Below are 18,629 nucleotides of genomic sequence, written 5' to 3'. Positions count from 1 at the left end.
ACGCAACACGTGCTGCCTGTAAAACTCGACTAACACTATCGATGTTTATTTTTTGAGCAGATGGTGAGGTCCTGTTAAAGTTTGTTTTAAACACACACAAGGAAAGCGTTTCGAAACACGTATTTGTTCAGTGGTAGTTTGAAATGGCGAAGCCGTTCTCGTCTGGGATGTGGCAATGTCGCGTAGTCCCAAACTGCAGGCAAGCGTTGGTTGTACTGTCACCCCTTTAAAAAAAAAACGGGATTATACATTTTGTAATGAGCATTACAAGGGATACGTCACTTTTTGATACGGTGAAATGTGTCAAAGCCGGACTTGAGACGGTCCAATAATTTTGGGCACATCGGAAGGCTACCCAAAATAAATAATAATTGTAGAATAACAAAAAAAACCTTTGTAGGAGATGGCGTTCGTATGCTGACTCGCAATTCAAACGCTGCGTACTTATCTATTGTAGGGAATGTGGTGAGCCTGTTCCCGTGGATGCCACGTGTTCTTCTCGGCTCTCTCATGAATGTAAGTTTTTTATTATTTCACCAATAATACAATGTTCAAGCCCATCAGAAAACCTCTTCAACCTAACAGATCTAGCGAACCCCAGCCTTCTACCATACAATCTGGAGTTTTGTTTGTTTTTAAATTGTAAATATTTAATAGCAAATATTTCAGTAAGTATTAAGTAATTACGAATTCATGAAATATTTTAGGTGTCAATTCCACGTAAACGTAATTAAAATGTAGTAAACAAATGCATTCCTTAATTATTCGTAGCACAGTACAACTGTTAATGGAAAGACTCACAACCAATTTATCCAGCTTCAGTGGGGAAAATTGTCACGATGTCAGGTGTGGCCCAGAGTCATGAATGTCACAGTAAATTTCACAATGTTTACACACAAGTTTAGCACCCGTGAGCTACTACTTTTGAAACAAAGAGTAGGCACTCCTTCATATATTGCGTACATCGGGTAGATTCTCGAGTAAGATTGTCACGCACACTGCTCAGTGGATATTCGACCCCAGCGTCTGACTAATATAATAACACGTTGTACAATTGTCACGGCTCATATCATCATCATCACCATGGTCACAGTCACGAAATACTACATTCTCCAGCGACACATTTCAGAAGTGCTGCAGTGTGCTAAATATTGATGAAGTTCACCGATCTTATACTTGCCCAACCATCGGGAGTGGACGGTTGAGCAAGTATAAAACCGGTGAATCAGTTTAGCACTGGTTAGCGCACTGTGCTATGAGTCCAGCAAACTAAGTTCGATTACCGACCACGGCTAACATCAGTGGCGAATTGACATCTGAACCAGTCCTGAGCCACCCCATTCACCTGCTCGCATTGACCAGCATAGTGAAGTATGGTCAAATAACCCCCGTGGCCACCGCGGCGTGTGCAAAGTGCTCATCCGGCAGGGAATTGACAAAGGGCCACAAATTATTATTTCCTATTTCACCTTTCTAGATGTAATTCTTACTACAGCTCTCACTGCAGTAGACATCGCTCGTTTTAAGAGATGGTGCCATTGCTTACTCATTACCCTGCAACTCACACAACATCTTATTTCATGGATGGGCAACCCTGGGCTCCGAGGATCACGTGTGGTGAACATTCGCATGTTTTATCCAAGGGGTAGACGCGTGCAATGAATATTATCCCAATTGAAGAATCGCGTGAACGGTTGAGGAAAGTAATCGGGCTTTCGCAGGGTGCATCGCCCGAGGGGACAATGTGCCGTGGACGATGGTGGCGATTCAAGTTAAAGCGCACACACACCGAGCAGACGACCGCCACGGAGTGGATGCAATAAGATACATTTTCGGGAGTGACATTGATTTTGACATCGTAGGATTGACAGGGATGGGGACGGCGTGAGGTCATCATCCAGCAGTGGATAGACAATGGCTGATGATGTTGATGATGATAAACTAAACTTAATCTCTTTTTTTATTTTACCAGGTGAGGCCCACTGAACTATGTAGCTCTTTTTCTAGAAGCGGCCTGGCCACAAATGATAGCTCAACGAAGTGGCTTATCACGGGGCAATTTATAGCAGCCAAAATCTCTAAAACGCACGTTTCTAAATGTGGAGGGGAAAACCGACGGATCCAGAGAAAAATCCACGCGACCACGGGGAGAGAGAGAGAGACATCCAAATTCCAAATATAGAGCAGCAGGCGTCAGGGTCGGGATCGAACCCACGATCCTCCTGCGTACCAGGCGAGGTAGTTCCCATCTTGCCACCCTGGCACCCCTGATGATGGTGATAATGAAGCTAGTACAGAATATCAATTGATGTGGGGAAATCATATTTCCTTCATTGGTTATGTATGGGGAAGCAAATTAGAATATTAATGTGTCACTCCACGTAGAGAGAAATGTTCACCTTATCTGGTGGCATTTGAATAGCGTATCAACTCCGTGAAGAAATCTGCGGTGTTGGCCACGGCTGCACGCCAGAACTACTGACAACACTTTTATCAGTTTCTGTAAGTCATCGCATTTGGCACGTTATCTTGACAAGCACAATAGAGGGCGCGGTGCAACCACGCCAATCAATTCACTCGCATGCATTTTGCGTTGTCGCCAATGTCCTCAAGGCATTTATTCTGGTGACGTCGCAGAAGGTTGAGCCATTTACGCAGACTGTGGGTAGCCCTCGGAGGAACGATTCACTGTGGAAGTTTCGAACTTGTAATTGTACAGGCCGCCTCCGCGGATGCGCAATTACATACATTCGAGTTTATCAGGGTCACAGTGTGTAGGTCTGTCTTTTGAAAATGAGCAAAACAATTTACTTGCCAGGAAATGGATACCGCTGCTGCATGCGGCAGTAAGAATAAATTGGATGCATTTGAACACGCGACAGACCATTCACACCCGCCTGCAGCCCCATGGGTGACAAACCGTCGCTTTCCTCAAATAACTGTTGCTTTTGAGGCAACTGGCCGCTGCAAGTGAAATGTTTGACCATCCCCGGGTATCTCTTCTTCAATAGACCACCGAGAGAACACAGCCCCCTGGCCCGACCGCCGCACGAAACGTGTAAACATTCTGCAGACCTCCGCTGCTGCAAGAGGAATGGGGGTTGCGGCAGGGGCGTTCTGAATTTCGCTCGAAAAGTGATCGGCCACTCGCTTTACCCCAACAGCCCGGCCGTGGCCAGCCAAGTGCCACATCGCCTAACGACAAATCCGGTCCGGCAAGATCACGCAAGCGGCATCCCAGCTCGGAACACCGTGACTACTGATCTGTGTGTGCAGGCTTAAGGGCGAGGGGGCGGGGGCATAACTTGTAATGACACAAAATCAAAACTTTGTTAGTCTTCCTTTTGGAGAAAATAAAATAAAGTAACTCAATAAAAGTGGCTGCACGTTAATCATAACAGGCTCGGGAACACCTTAGGGATTAGTGGTGGCTTCAAAGTGTAAACTACAGTATTGGCCACACACGTGGAGCAGTATACCACAGCGTCGGTGACATGACAGCGTCTGGTCTCCTGGAAAGGCACACGCATGCCACAAACGCAACGCCTGTCTCTCGTTGGAGTGTCTGCAGTTGCTTTGGCACCAGACGTGGACGGATAGCGATGCGCTATGGAAACCCTTATCGCCACATGTGTACACAAGCCAGCCGAACAGCAGTCACTCTGGAGCCAAGAACACATCAATATTGCCGGCATTGTCTCCGAATCCATATGGGCGTCGAGCAATTCATATCGTGTGCGCGATTTAGCGCAGAACACGGGCGCCAATGTGAGCGCAATAACGCGTGTCGATGCACACGCGCCAAACATCTGCGGGCACTGATGGCATCGTCTGTCACTGCGCGTTCATTGATGTGCACGCAACAAACTCCGCTCGCTAAGTCGCGAGACTAACTGCAGGCTCCATATTCACGTTCATTTTCTACGAGCCAGCTCGAACGATGATTGATGACAACGCCGTCAAGTGGTGACAATGTCCGTGACAGTGGTAATGGCGCTAATGGTGTGGGGAGTGTCCTGACGCAAAGTCCGTGGAATAATCACGCTCGCTGCGAAGGACACTCATAGCCCTACATGTACGTGCGTGTGTACGTGCGTGTGTAGGTGCGTGTGTAGGTACGTGTGTAGGTACGTGTGTAGGTACGTGTGTAGGTACGTGCATGCAAGCATTAAAGTGCATTTTTTTTGGTAAATGTGTTCTTAGTTCAAATCAGTTTACATATTTACATATTTCAGTGTTCACCACTCCAAACAGATTAAAACACGTCCTGCTCGTGCCGAATACATTCTCTTGATTGCAAAAGGTTCACACGGTGAAATATATCTATAAATAAGGGCAGTGCACTGTATCAGGTAGCATTACCCAGGGCCTAATTTCAGCTGGATCTGTCCGGGTCAGCGACGCCACACCAGTCACCAGAGTATCTCTCACTGTGGCCGAGGCTGCCAGGGAGAGGCCTACTCCTGTCTTCAGTGAGACTTCAAGCACTGGCATTACTTGGGCCTGTATTTCAGAGGTCACCAGTCGAGTTCGATCTGTGGCTCCACCTCTGTCCGTCTAAACGAGTTCACCACAGTCGAACAGCAACGCCGCGTTTGGTGGAATATAGTGCGAGTGATCTCACGTCTTGCAAAGGCCCAAATACCCTCCACAGGGGCTCTCTTCAGCTCCCTCCAGTGGAGACACTTCCTCCGACAGTGGCGGGAGCAAGTGATTACACTTGTTGTTGTTGTAAATCTTTTGCCGTCGTTACCCGTCACGTCTCTGCCTCTCGTCGACTCCGAGACAACGACAACAGTTCGCTGAACTTCCCGTCCGGCAACTCCAGGTCCAGGGAACTGCGCACGGAGTCCGGAGCACCGGGCTCGCCGCCACGGCCGAGCATCTCGGCCAGCCGTCCCACCATCATGGGCGACGCGTCGGCAGAGCGGATGAGCTGCGCGAGCTGGAAGGAGGAGAGCGAGGCGGACTCGGAAGATCCACCGCCACCACCGCCGCCCTTGCCCTTGCCCAGGTGGCGCAGCAAACCGGAGCCGCGCGAGTCGCCGCCGGCACGGTGGGGGAGAAGCGCGGCGCGGAGACGCGCGGGCACCGAGAGGAGTCGCTCGAGCACGGAGCGACGCACGATGATGAAGATCCACGGGTCGAGGATGGGGTTGAAGGAGGCGAAGCGTAGACCGGCAAGGTCGCGCTTGAATTCAGTGTTCGTGGGCCAGATGGCATTGATTAGAGTAGAGACCTTCATGCGGAGGAGGCAAGGGAGGAGGGGGGGAAGAGAGAGAACAGCATCTCGATGGGGTTCACGAATGCCTGCTGCTGCTTGTGACATGGTCGCTTCTGGTAACGTTTGAGAACAACCCTGCCGCAAGGCCTTCTTAGTAAGCCAGAAATACCGCATTGCTTGACATTACTCTGCACGTGTGTGTAGCCCTTTGTTGTTCCACTGCTGTGTGATGGCCTCCCCACGGCCGCGTGAGTCGTGGGGGTTCTTTGGCCGAACTTCACACGCTGGTTGATGCTGGCTGCTGAAGGCGGGGAGCATAGACGTGGGAGCGTAGAGGTACCATGCAGGCGCTGTCCCACCTAAGTAGCTTCATATTTATACGAATGAGGGTGTAGCTGCTGGCTTCCTGAGTAAGTATCTGAATTTGTTCTGGCCAGTCCCTTCACAAACCTTATTTGACCAACGTGGCAAGTATGACCCAAAAACCCTGATGATAAACAGAGTGTAGGAGGGCCTTCATCCATTGACAAAAGGCACTGTGCATTTATTAGTGTTTTATTCATCCACTGCATTTTGGATTCTCTCACATCTCACTATAATTGTTTTGCATATAACGTGTAATGGTTAGGTTCTATGAGTTTATGCTACGGTCGTTAAATCCTAGATTATCACGAAAACACGAATAAAATAAAACGAGATCTGCATTTCATTAAATACATTGCTTTGGGAACTGTGAAATCTAAATATGTGTACTTTTTTTTAAATAAGCGAAAACACATTTCACACAAACGGCCAGCAAATCCGTAGAACCCATCAAACAAATGATGAGATATGCACAATTAAATGGCCTATTAAATCCCATTACACTCATGCCAACGCACGCGAAAATAGGTCCTGTGGCTGGACATAAAAATGGTGTGAATTTATCTGCCAAATTGTTGTAGAAGTAAAACAAACATACAAAGACACGGTTATAAACACGTGTTAGAGGGAGACTCATAAGCTGTGACCATATGTTAAGCATTATTCATCCTACCTGAGAGTGGGAATCCATGAGAACAAATATCGTTAGAGCCACGCCAACCACAACAGCCTCATAGTCTCAAAGCTCGTGTTAAGGTCCTAAGTTAAAACATAATAATAGCGTCAATCCCTGCGGAATCAAAACTTTCCTACGCTCGTTTGGTCATGGAGGTTGTTCAACCATACTTACTAAACAAAAACGATACTAAACTGTCTTCTTGGTTTTTTCGGTAAAGTCACGTAGAATGGAAATAATAAAACATTATTATTATTTTATGTTTTATTTTTATTATTTTATTATTTCCATTCTACGTGTCTTTACCGAAAGAACCAAGAAGATGAATCCCTGCAGTCACGAAAGCTTTAAATCGAAATATACTAAACTATTTTTTATATTTTTTCTAATTTACCAGCTAATGCCCACTGATCTATCTAGCTCTTTTTGCAGAAGCGACCTGGCCACAAATGATAGCTCAACGAAGTCGGCTCATCGTGTGGAACTCTAGAGCAGCCACGTCATCTAAGTAGCGGAGGGAAACACCTGAGGACCCCGAGAAAAATCCACACCACCGCGGGAAAACATCGCGACACCACGACGTCAACGACTGCACAGTGCAAGTTGGTGAAGGGGAGAGCAGATGGCGACGCCACTAATGTTAGCCACGGTTGTGAATCGAACTCAATTGCCTTTAGAGACAAAAGTTACCGGTAGCTCTTAACAAAGTGTACCGGTCAACGGTAATGGAGCTCGTGTTGGCCAAGGTGGAAATCTATTGAATTCAAAGAACAAACAAATCAATTGAACTCGACGTGAGTCGCGACAAACTCGTATAAAAGTTTGGTTTATTTTGGAGAAAACAAAAGCTACGCAACACTTTTTTCCTATTATACTTTAGCCAACGAGTGCCGGTATCTGAACAAAAGGCTGTCATTATAATGGCTGATAATAATAACAATCTTGATGTTGATCATGCATGGCCGCTAATGGGGTATAATTGCCGGCATCACCCTTCCGGGCGTGATGTAGTCCAAGTCCGAGATCAAGTGATGATTATAGCCAGTGCAATGAATATGATAGCTTTATCCAGAGACGTCTGCAATAAATTTCGATTTAAAGCTTTCGTGACTGCAGGGATTCATCTTCTTGGTTCTTTCGGTAAAGTCACGTAGAAGGGAAATAATAAAAGAATAAAAATAAAACATAATAAAATAATTCTCACGACGTTTCGGCTGCTTGCGTTGTGGCCGAAACGTCGTGAGAATTATTTGATTATGTTAAAATTGTATTATTTTCCTTCTACGTGAATTTACCGAAAGAACCAAGAAGACGTCTGCAATACTCTGCTGGGTAAATAAATGACACGAAAGACACACCAAAAGCATTATCCGTCCCGTATCTTTTTGGAAAAGCCCCAGTTTTCATATCTTCTAAGGCAAACTTACATAGAGTTTGTGATGGTCAAAAAGTAAAATCTGTAATGATATTTACACGCACAGCTGGTACGGGGGGGGGGGGGGGTCTAACGGCCGTCTGCATTGCACAATGGAGGGAGGCCCCGTTTAAAAAGTTTAAATACAAGAGGAAAAAAATAACACAATGGGCAAAATAAGTTTAACGCGTCATAAACAAATTCCGATAATAGAAAACCAAACACAACAGAAGCAAATAACATGTATAACAGATATCACATACAGTAGTACGCAATTAATTGCACAGAGCAATTATCAAAAACATTCTCAGTTAACATTTCCAAGAAATGAATCTATTTGAACACAAGCTGACTGCACGAAACACCCAACTCTTCCGAATCTGCAAAGTGTTCATTTAATAATTTTCCTCCAACTCCTTATCCCATTCCTCCATCTTCTAAACATCATTCCTCCAGTTCCAAAACCTCATTCTTTGGCCGGTCGGTACATAAGACCCGCGGTTAGACTCCAGCAACAGGCGGCAAAAAGCCACAGGGCGGTTCGGTAGGAGTTCGCTGGAATTCGGCCACCGCAGTCGTTGACGTCTCGAAATCTGAAATGTGTCCCAGACATAAGGGCAGAGGAGCGGTAGCCAGGGCTACGCTCGTGTTTGCGGCCAAAACTAAAAGGAGGCACAGCCGCAGGTGCTGATAAACTCAAGTATGCACTTGCCAGAAAGCCGGCGGAAAGTTCGACGCCGCATGCCTGCAGTCTGTACCGTGCAGTGGCATACATAAATGTCGCTGACAATTGACAAATGCCGTGCAGACACACGACGAGAGCGGGAACTGTAAACAGTGTGCAATTGCGTCAACGCGCTTTAAACAGAATTTGCTTTACGACCACTCGCCACGGAATGAGAATTGCTAGGTTAGATTTGCTCGGATCAACCAAATATTTGGATTGTGTGTTAAGACTTCAGATAGTTGATGACATCGGGCTGCCCCTGGACTATGAGTGAAATCGGTACACCTCCACGTGATTATTTTTCGGGCATGCATGTTCAGAAACTCGTGTTTTTTTCCAGGAAGGAATCAGTAGTGGTCCATTGCACAGCACTGTGAGACCAGCCACCCGAGTTTGATTCCAGGCCACCGTGATTATCACAGACGAAGGAGGAGGATGTCCGAACCATGTGCAGTCTCCCACGCCCGCACCCACTGACCAGCGTGGTGAAGTATAGGTCAGAAAACGCTGTGCCATGCGGAGGTCTTCATCCAGTAGTGGATGTATTAAAGGATGTAAATTATTCATATTAAATAAGCATGCGCGTCACTGTATGCCACCTTTGAGCTTTCGAGCCCTACTAAAACATTAGAATGCGTTTACATCGGTGGCAATCATCGTTGTATATCATAATGGTTGGTCAACAGGTTATGGAATTAGATTGTAATTGCCTAAACCCAATTGATATTCACGTGATGGCTTTAATACCCTGACACCTAAGTACTCACATTTCAGTCATCCAGCTCGCTATTATTATTAAACAATAATACTAAGACTTCATTAAGTGAATCGTTTCATTGCATGTATCTATTGCTATCTGTGCGTTGTTATATAATCGAAAACTATCGTACATGTAGCTTATTATTATGAACTACGCAAAAATGTTGTAGATCTAAAAATAGTAAAACGCGTGTTTTTCTTTTTTTTTAAACCTTGCAATCAACAAGTTCAAATAGCTAGGCACGTTTTTTTTCTCTTCCGATGTGACCATAATTTTTCTGGACTCTAACCCAGACTGTGCAATGTAATAGTAATAGTATATTTTCAGCCTTTTGTCGATCCACTACTGTTGTCTCACGGGAGGTTGCTTGACTATACTTCACCGCACTGGTCAGGGCGGAGTTGGTGAAGGAGAATGGAGCGGAGCTCAGGACCAGCTCAGAAATCATCCTCCACTCAGTCGGGCATCGTACTTACTTGGCTAGGCCATTAGGCCAGTTCGATAACCACTGCACCACCACTCCTCTGGGATATAATAGGTAAAGTTGCAACGCTCAAATTACGGTGATCACGCCACTGGAAGGATGTCCTCTAAGGAGTTGTAGAGAGACCTTCGAGATGATATTTTATTCATAATATTTGCGCCAATGTTGCCACGCTGGCTAAATATCTTGTAAGAGGTAGGTGTACCCACATTTTACCCCACCACACGTGATTTGCCGATACATTTATACTACTGGGTGGATGGGGGGAGGGGTGTGTGCATTGTTTCATCTTGCCATGCCGGGCAATCGAACCGATTGCCTGTGGATTTCAAATCCAGCGTGATGACCATTCCAGCATCGTGAAATGCAGAACTGTGCTCTTTGTCGCAAATGCCCACTCTTTGCGTAGTTGAACTGATGCCAATATTTGCAAGATAGGCATGTGCACAATACCACTATTTGAGTTACTGTATATTGAGATGACTTTACGTGATGGGATTATGTATGGTCCCAAGGAAACGATACGTGTGTCAGTCATCGGGCTTATTTGCCCATACTTTACAACGCTGGTCGGTGCTGCTTGCTGAACGAGTGGCTCCAATTGACCCGCGTATTAGCGCCAATTAGCTAACCACTGCGCCCCAATAGATGTTTGTTTTTTGGGTTAGATGACGTAAATATATACATATGTCGTTAAAACCCGCCACCATCCGACACAGCCAACTAGTAAGGGTTCATACTCTTAGTTTTTTCGGTAAAGTCACGTAGGTAAAAAATGAAATTAAAATTAATGAAAAAAAATCACGACGTTTCGGAGGCAACACAAGTCTCCGTCATCAGGTGGGACCGTCACAGCCAATTTATTTTTTTTACCTACGTGACTTTACCTAAAAAACTAAGAGTAGGAATCCTTGCAGTCACGAAAGCTTCAAATCTAGTAAGGGTTGTCACGTAAACAGAACGTGCCAATTCGTCACTATCACAGCGGCGCAGTGGCTCTCCAGCACCACCGGTGTGTTGGAGAGCCAAGCCAACTGCGCCCCTCACTCCACCTCGGCGTGCCCCGGGTAGCAGCATCGCTTTGTCCTCGAGAGAAAGAAAGGAAAGAAAAAAACCTCCCCCGACCACGTTCAACGAATGCACGGTGAGTTGAACTTTTCGAGCAACTGGAACTTCGTTAGATGTAAAAGATTGATTGGTTCCCGTTGTGAAAAACGCGAAATTCACACCGCAAAAGGCCCCAAGCGAAATGCGGTCAGAAAGTTGAAACATTAATGGTCCCTACTTTTGGAGAAATAATTTGGTGACGCTGCGTTGGCAGTGGGGCTAAAAGCACAATTATTCATTTAAAAAGAACTCCCAAAATGTGTCAATAACATCGGCCTATAAAGAAAAAAATATGATAAACGATGTTTCGGGTAATGCCCCTTCTTCATGCACATTTAAAGGGCCATTGCCCACTACGTCGCCTATTGCACATCCTACTTGAGACGAGCTTTCATGTAGCCCTGTATCGTGCATGTAGTGATGGAGTTGTGAATGCGTTATCCACGATCCGATGACATTGTCCTAACTTCTCAAATACGCCCAACGTCCCCAATGCAGGACTCATGAACACTTTCACTGGTAAACAAAGTGCGTTGCTTACTCGAAACAAAGTGCGTTGCTTACTCGAAAACAAAGTTGTTACAAAGTATATTTAACACTCTCCGTGAAATTGTCCCCAACATCCAAAATTGGCCAAAGATTCCTTCCGATATTAGGAAGCCACTGGAGCAATGCACTTTATAATCTCGATTGAAAACTTACTTATTTAAACAGATTTTGTGTTTAGTCTGTTGTCCTTCCCCCGCACATCGGATGAGCAGTTGGCTACGTGCGGTACGAAAGAAGTTCAGCACACAAACATAGGACCCTCCTGAAAATGGGCCTTGAGACTCATTGGATACTCTGAATGGTAAACTGAATTGTTATTTCAAATAACCAATATCGCTACGCAGTACGTATGTGTAAACACTTGTCGTGCAATTAGTCCAACATGCCAAACAAAAACTTCTCAATGCGTTAGGGACCAATCCTGCAAAACAGGAATGCGTTAGGGACCAATAATGTTTTTGTTGTTGTTCTTAGCTCAACAAAGATCGGTCATCTCCAGTGCCATTCGTATACGTACGGTTAGAGGCAGCGAGCACACGAGAAAGATGATGGTCATGAACACCAGCAGCACCAGGTTGTCCACCTCCACTCCACGCGGCCTATGGATGCGCTGCAACCTCTGCACGGAGATCTTCCTGCGGAGCGAAGCGAGGGGACTGTCTCGACCCGGCTGGGACGACGACGACGACGGCAGAGGAGGAGGAGCAAGCGGCGGTGGAAGAGCGGCAAGCGGCGCCGAAACTCTCGCCGAGACGCGCCGGGAGTTGGGCACCGCGTCCCGCAGCGTTAGCCTCCTCCTCATGCGAAAGAGCGCGACCCCGGCGCCCACGTTGCACGCCACCACGGCGCCGATGAGCAGCGACGTGGCCGCGGCGTAGACGAAGCCGTAGGCGCGCTCGAGCCTCGCGTCCACGTAGCACCAGGTGCACGGCCGGTACATGCGCGCGCGCACCACCCCGGCGGCCAGCGGCAGCGCGGAGCAGCGCCGCGCTCACCACGAGCACAATCGCGAGGGCGACTCGCGCCCACGTCTGACTCACGCGCCTCTGGTACACGTACGGGTGCGCGATGGACAGCCAGCGCTCCACGGCCATGGTGCACAGGATGCCCATGGTGGCGAAGCCGAAGAAGAGCATGCAGAAGGTGAAGTAGACGCAGAGCGGGTTGCCGCCCAGCTGCTCGATGGTCTTCTGCGCGCCGTACGCGGCCAACACGAGCGGGCTGGAGAGGCAGGTGCTCAGCAGGTCCGTGACCGTGAGCGCGCACACGAGCGCGAAGAAGACGGTCTGCTTGCTGTCGCGGCGCGAGCACGCCAGGATGGTGACCGCCAGCGCGTTTCCCAGCACGCCGACGGCGAACATGAGGGCGGCGGGGAGAGCGGCTGCCGCATCTGGGACCGCGTCGCACGAGCTCGCGTTCGATGTCGCCGCCGTGGTGATGGTGGTGGTGGTGCGGTGCTGGTGGTGGTGGTGGTGGTGCTTGTGGCGGTGATGCCGTTCATCTCCGCGGACAGGGCCATGGAGGAGGCACCGCTGCTGCGTGCGCCGCTCAGCCGTGCCGGGCGTGTGCATTGTTGTTGCGCTGTGCGGGCATTCTTCTTGTGGCTCGCTCTGTCTTGTCGGTCTGTCCGTCTATCACAAGCGCCGCGCCGAGAAAAGGCGCGTGTCTCTGAGCGTGCGATGTGTGTTTGTTTCAAGTGTCTTCTGAGCGCGCGTTGTGTTTGTGTTTCTCGCGCGTGCAATTTAGAAACCCGTGGAAGAAGTTCCAGCGTCCAGGACTCGATGTGCCTCCCCCCACGTTGCCCGGCGTCGTCAGTGCGAGTTAGAACGACCAACAAAAGTAACGTGCTTGTCAAATAAAAGTGTCCGTCGTTGTGCAGCTCACTGCCTATACACCCTAAGGCCCCCCCCCCCTCCCAGCCACCTACTCCTCCCATTAACACACCCACACACCCACGCTTTGCTCAATGTGACGCGGATACTCGAGAGCAAGGCAGGACCAAAGGAGGGAGTAGGGTACGGCGAGAGAGGAAGACGGGGGGGGGGGAAGAGAAGTTGGAAAGAAGCCGCCGCCCAAAGTAAAGAAGAACAACTGGATTTTGAGATGTTGTTCATTGCCCCCGGGCGTCATAAGTAACCTCCGTCAGTGCTTTCGCTGTGTCTGTCTGTATGTTGTCCGTGTGAGTCGTGTTTCTAAGACAACTTGGCACTTCTCCGCCGAGTTCACCCCCACACACGCACGCACGTGTGCCTGTCATTAAAATAGCATCGTCACCTGTGTGCCTATGGGGCAATTTCGCAATGAACATCGGCAACGGCGCACGGCGCAGAAAACGCAATAATTTAAGTCATTATTACACAGTGACGTATCGTTGCCACGCGGGTTTACGATAAATATAGAAGCGAGCGAATATGCGCTGTTGTGTTTGCTGGTGTGAAGGTGTGTAAGCTGATCGTTGCAAGGATTGTGTTTTTGTTTATGTAGACTTGTTTTAGGATGGAAATCGACAACTTGTGTCAACATGTCCACAGCTGGATGGATGTTTATTCCCCTACACGCCGGGTCGGTAGTTGGTGGGGTTGTTTCGACCATACTTCACCACGCTGGGCGCTGTGGGTTGTTGGTTGGAGGGGACGCCTCGGACCTGTTCACGTATCACTGGGCCACTGATGGTAGCCGTGGCCGGCAAAGAAAATAATGGACTTTATTTTTCTCTTGATATTTGCTCTGTATAATGGGTACATGTGGACCCCTGTCCGCCGTTAGAGGCGGCTACATTCGCCACGCATATGTAGGATGGACAACAGCTGGCAATTAAACGCGTGTTGTTCGCAAATATGGAAGGAACTGGAAAGAGAGGAAGACCTCACAGAGAACGATGTGGCCACTACTTGAGCATATTGGCACTACAAGTTACAGAGAAACTGTAGACGACGAAATGTGCAGTGGTGATGATGATAGTGATGGTGAAATTCGCCACAATGTAAAACATCAATAGCTGATCGAATCGCGCAACAGTGGAATAACCGCCAGGGGTGCACAGCGAGTTCTGGTTGAGCCCTCTCTAGCCCAAACAACAACAGAATCTACCCCACTCAGCCACCATCGCCTGTCTACATGTGGATTTAAAAATAAACTGTCATCGCATCACATACCGTATGTATTATGCATCTTCAACTTCTTTCGCACCGTACGTAACCAATACAAAAAGCAGTTCTAAAGGAATTAGTTCTTCATGGGTGCTTTAAAAGTACATGGCGTTCAGTGTCTTCCTAATATCGGAAGGAAGAGCGTTCCAGACGGTCGCAGAAGCGCGTGAAAGAAAAACACGCGATGCAGTGGCCGTCTTTGTTCGATGGTCAGCCAAAATCCGCTGCGAGGATGACCGGAGTTCCTCTGATGCCTTATGCTCCCTGGCGAGATCAGAAAGGCAGCATGGTTCATTCGTGGCAAGCACTTTGCGTGCAATAAGTGCGACCTCGTAATGTAAAACGCACACAATGTGGGTTTCCTCTATATCGATTGCACAACTGATAATGACTTGCATTTGAAGGCTGGCATTGAGCAGACGATGATTTATTTATAGATACATAGATACCTGTAGATACAACTGTGTATTTCAAAGCCTCAACGTGTCTCTGGCCAATCTCAACAGTACGTTCATTAAATATTTTAACAACTCTCCCGTGTGAGATAAGTAGCCACCGCCTTCACAATATTCAATCAGCCGTTGAGAATAAATTAAGAGCACAGGGGCATCTATAAATGGAACAGGGATATCTATAAATGGATCGTCACGTACAATATACAAACGGGTCGGCTCAGATGGAGGAACACGCAATGTGTGGCTTCACTGAACCTCGATATTCCTGCTTTGCAGGAATGATCCCCCTTGCCTTGAGAAGTTATTTTTGGCATATTGAGCAATTGCACGATACGCGCTTACACACACGTACTGCGTAGCGATGTCGGTTATTACATATGACGCAGTTTACCCTCGAGAGGATCCAATGAGTCTCAATGCCCCTTTTCAGGAGGGTCATATGCTGCGCCGTACGTAGCCAACCGTTGCTCATCGGAGGTGCCTTGGTTCTTGCTGTGCCACATTTGAATACACGGACTGTGCCCGGCTTCACAGACGACGCAGGCTGCATTCGAGTCAACATATTTGGAGTGGCGAGCCACGGCCAATTCGTCATTTGCGTCGATCCTACAGGCTCCGCATGGCTCCCCATGCGATTCGGTGGTTTGAAATACTCATTAGTTACACGCATTGTTGAATAATGCTCACAGAAAAAAAACCAATACGAGTTGTATGTATATATAGAGAGAGTTTAGGGAGAGTGTAAATCCATCTTCCCCACGCTGTACAAGCTCTGGGACACGCCCGTGCATTAGCTCGACCCTTTTCCTTCCGATATTAGGAAGTCAATGGAGCTATGGCACTTTTAAATCTAAATTCAAAACTCAATTCTTGAGAACTGCTTTTTGCGTGTTTCGCGTTGTTGTCCTTCCACTGCAGCCTCCAATTAGCGCGGTTGGCTACGTTCAGCGTACATAAAGACAAAGACCCCCCGTATAGCCTTAACAGACTGTAGGGGCAAGTGCTGTTAGCGAGCATCTATGAAGGCCGGAACGATACACGACGAGGTGGGTGGCCAGCACCACGCCGGACCGCCTTTGTCTCCCCAGTGGCGATGTTTACACACCGCACCAGGTACTCATTTGAGGCTGAGTCGACCTAGGGGAGGTCCGGGACCGGTTTAGATAATCGTCACTGGTGTTGGCCATGAGCGGGAATCGAACCCGTGTCGCCGGGTTCACGTACACACACACGTACACACACACACACAGACACACGTAGACACACGTAGACACACATAGACGGTCATCAGCATCCTCATGACGTTTCCACGCAGCATCGTGCTCTACGTACTTGACCACGTGAGTTGGATTCTTGGCCACGCCTCACATCGGTGGCGAGTGACATCCGAATCGGTACTCTTAATTCTTTCCGTAAAGTCACGTAGGTAAAAAATGAAATTAAAATTAATTTTAATTTCACCGAAAGAACAAAGAGTATGAACTAAGAGTATGAATCCTTGCAGTCACGAAAGCTTCAAATTTAGAATCTGAATCGGTATTGTCCCCACCCCCGCCTGCCCCCCACCTTCCTTCACCTTGACCATTGATCCGCGTGCTCAATACGGTCATCGCCTCCCCCCCCCCCACACACTTGCAGGTCGATAACAACCTAATTTTTCAAAAGTTGACTGATCGCGCGTTATTTTTAGATTGCGTAAATAGCAAAAGCGCGTGTTGGAGCCGAGTCACACGTGTAGATCTAGGTAGCTAAGGCAGGGTTGAGCCCGGATAAGGGGCCGTCCATAAATGACGTCGTGCACCTAGGGGGGGGGGGGGGTGGGGTCAGACATTTGTGACGATGTGTGACGAGGGGGGGGGGGGTTGGGAATGTGACATCACGTAAAAATGCGCAACTTTTAATACATATAGACACGTTCTACTTAATTAAATAGACTTTTTAATAACAAAAAAAATCTTACATCAGAGTGCAGCGCCACATTAAATACGCACTACAATGACAATAGTTTAAAGCGATTTGAAGCATGTTTTTTTGGGGGGGGGGGGGCAGAGCGTTGTGACGTCATATTTGATGGGGGGTCTGACTTTTTCTGACGCCGTGTGACGAAGCGGGGGGGGGGGGGTCAAAATCGTCCAAAATCGCGTGACGTCCATTTATGGACGGCCCCTAACGCTCTGCCTTAGTTGGGTGTCCGCCAAGTGCACGGATGGTTGTTATGGGCGGCTGTGGGGCTCTGTTTCGTGGTGGCCAGCAAAGGGCAGTCGGGAAGAAAAAAAAAATCACCGTTGTACCGTACTTCTACGCTCCCGTGCCTCGTTCCTCGCCCTTAACTCAACAGCGTCGCACACACTGGTCAAATAAACACTGCGAGCCTCATCCAGCAGTGGATCGCGAGCTCGTATTGGTACATGTTCACTTCAGTGGCATCCAAATTGTGCAAGAGGTGTCACGGCGTGAGACAAAATAGAGATGTGAAACTCTTGTAGAGCAGGGCAAACCCCCTGTGTTGGCGAATGGCCCACGCAAGCAGATGTGACAGAGCTACCTCTAAGGTCACTCAAAGCGAATTCTGATCCACACACAGTAGAGGGCAGTATCTTCCCACCTGCGCTGCTTATTACAATAATGCCCTTCGCATGACGGTCAAGCCCATATTTAATTCTCAGAGCAATTATTGATACGCGCCTTGAGAACATCATACGAACTCCACTTGAAAATCAAGTTTAATCACAAGCCACTGCCTAAATGTGAACCCAGGTACACAACGCTGCGAGCTCATTGCTCTAGCCTCTGAATCACCCAGCCACCTCATAACGGTAATTGAAATGGCTCTCGAACAGATGTTCCCGTTTGAAATTGAATTTTGTGAAATGCCCTCGGAGCCTCTTGTTTTCCACATGTAGCCGGCAGAGTGGCTACAGCGCCAGACAATATACAGACCCCGAGGCTCGCTCCGTTCAACAACACAATACGTGCTCGTACGTTTACATGCAGCATGTGTACAGGTGTAAGAAACGCTGCTCGGCAGCGGAATACAATAACGAAGTCAATTCGTACAATAAACGCGACTGCATCTCAAGATGCTGTGCAGAACGATGTGTGGCATCTGTGTTTTTTTTATCGAGAGAGGCAGTCGATCACGGGCAGAGGAGAGCAGGGAAAGATCACGAGGCCGGGGCTTAAAGAGGGTGGCAGAAAGTCGACAGCACGGGTAGCTGCGGGAAGGTAGCTTCAGAAAAGCTTTCAGCAGAAGATAGTGAGCAGGCTCCCGCTGAGCAAAGGTCGACTGGAGGCTTCGACAGGTAAGCCGAGCTTGCTGCAGCAGAGAACACGTGGCGGGAAGTGGAGGGTGATGACAGGGGAGATGTAGGCAGCTGGTGGGTGGGGGGGGGGGGAGAATTGATGGAGATTCTTGAAGACTGTGAGTGCGATTTTGAAATTGATCCAGGATTGGATTGGGAGCCGGTGGAGGGATTGGAGTATTGAATTGATGCGGTCTCGTTTATGGATGCTGGTGAGAATTTTGGCGGACGGTACTTGAAACCATCTGTTAGTTTGGAGGTGCGGCATGTGGGGAGATGAGGGGTTTGGGGAGTTGCGCTCGGCGAGTCGGGTTGTGACGATGGCATGGGGGAAGATCTTAGTGGTAAGATGGAGAGGAAACAACGTTGGATGCGGGAGATGTTGTGCAGATGGACGTAGGAGCTCCTCCAGAGTTGAG

The 18,629-nt window shown here is 48.2% G+C and overlaps 1 protein-coding gene across 1 annotated transcript; it reads right to left on the bottom strand.

Moving 5' to 3' along the window:
• Nucleotides 1-225: 225 nt before the first annotated feature.
• On the bottom strand, nt 226-13,159 carry LOC133352634 (prostacyclin receptor-like). The gene is given in 3 exon segments (XM_061568396.1): nt 226-5,239; nt 11,822-12,015; nt 12,017-13,159. Coding segments are annotated over 3 exon segments (1,536 nt in total). The 5' UTR covers nt 12,876-13,159; the 3' UTR covers nt 226-4,756.
• Between the last annotated feature and the right edge of the window lie 5,470 nt (nt 13,160-18,629).

Source organism: Lethenteron reissneri, chromosome 41, assembly GCF_015708825.2.
Source record: "Lethenteron reissneri isolate LAM-NWPU_2019-01 chromosome 41, ASM1570882v1, whole genome shotgun sequence".
NCBI classification, from domain to species: Eukaryota; Metazoa; Chordata; class Hyperoartia; order Petromyzontiformes; family Petromyzontidae; genus Lethenteron; species Lethenteron reissneri.
This window is presented reverse-complemented; position numbering and strand designations above follow the sequence as displayed.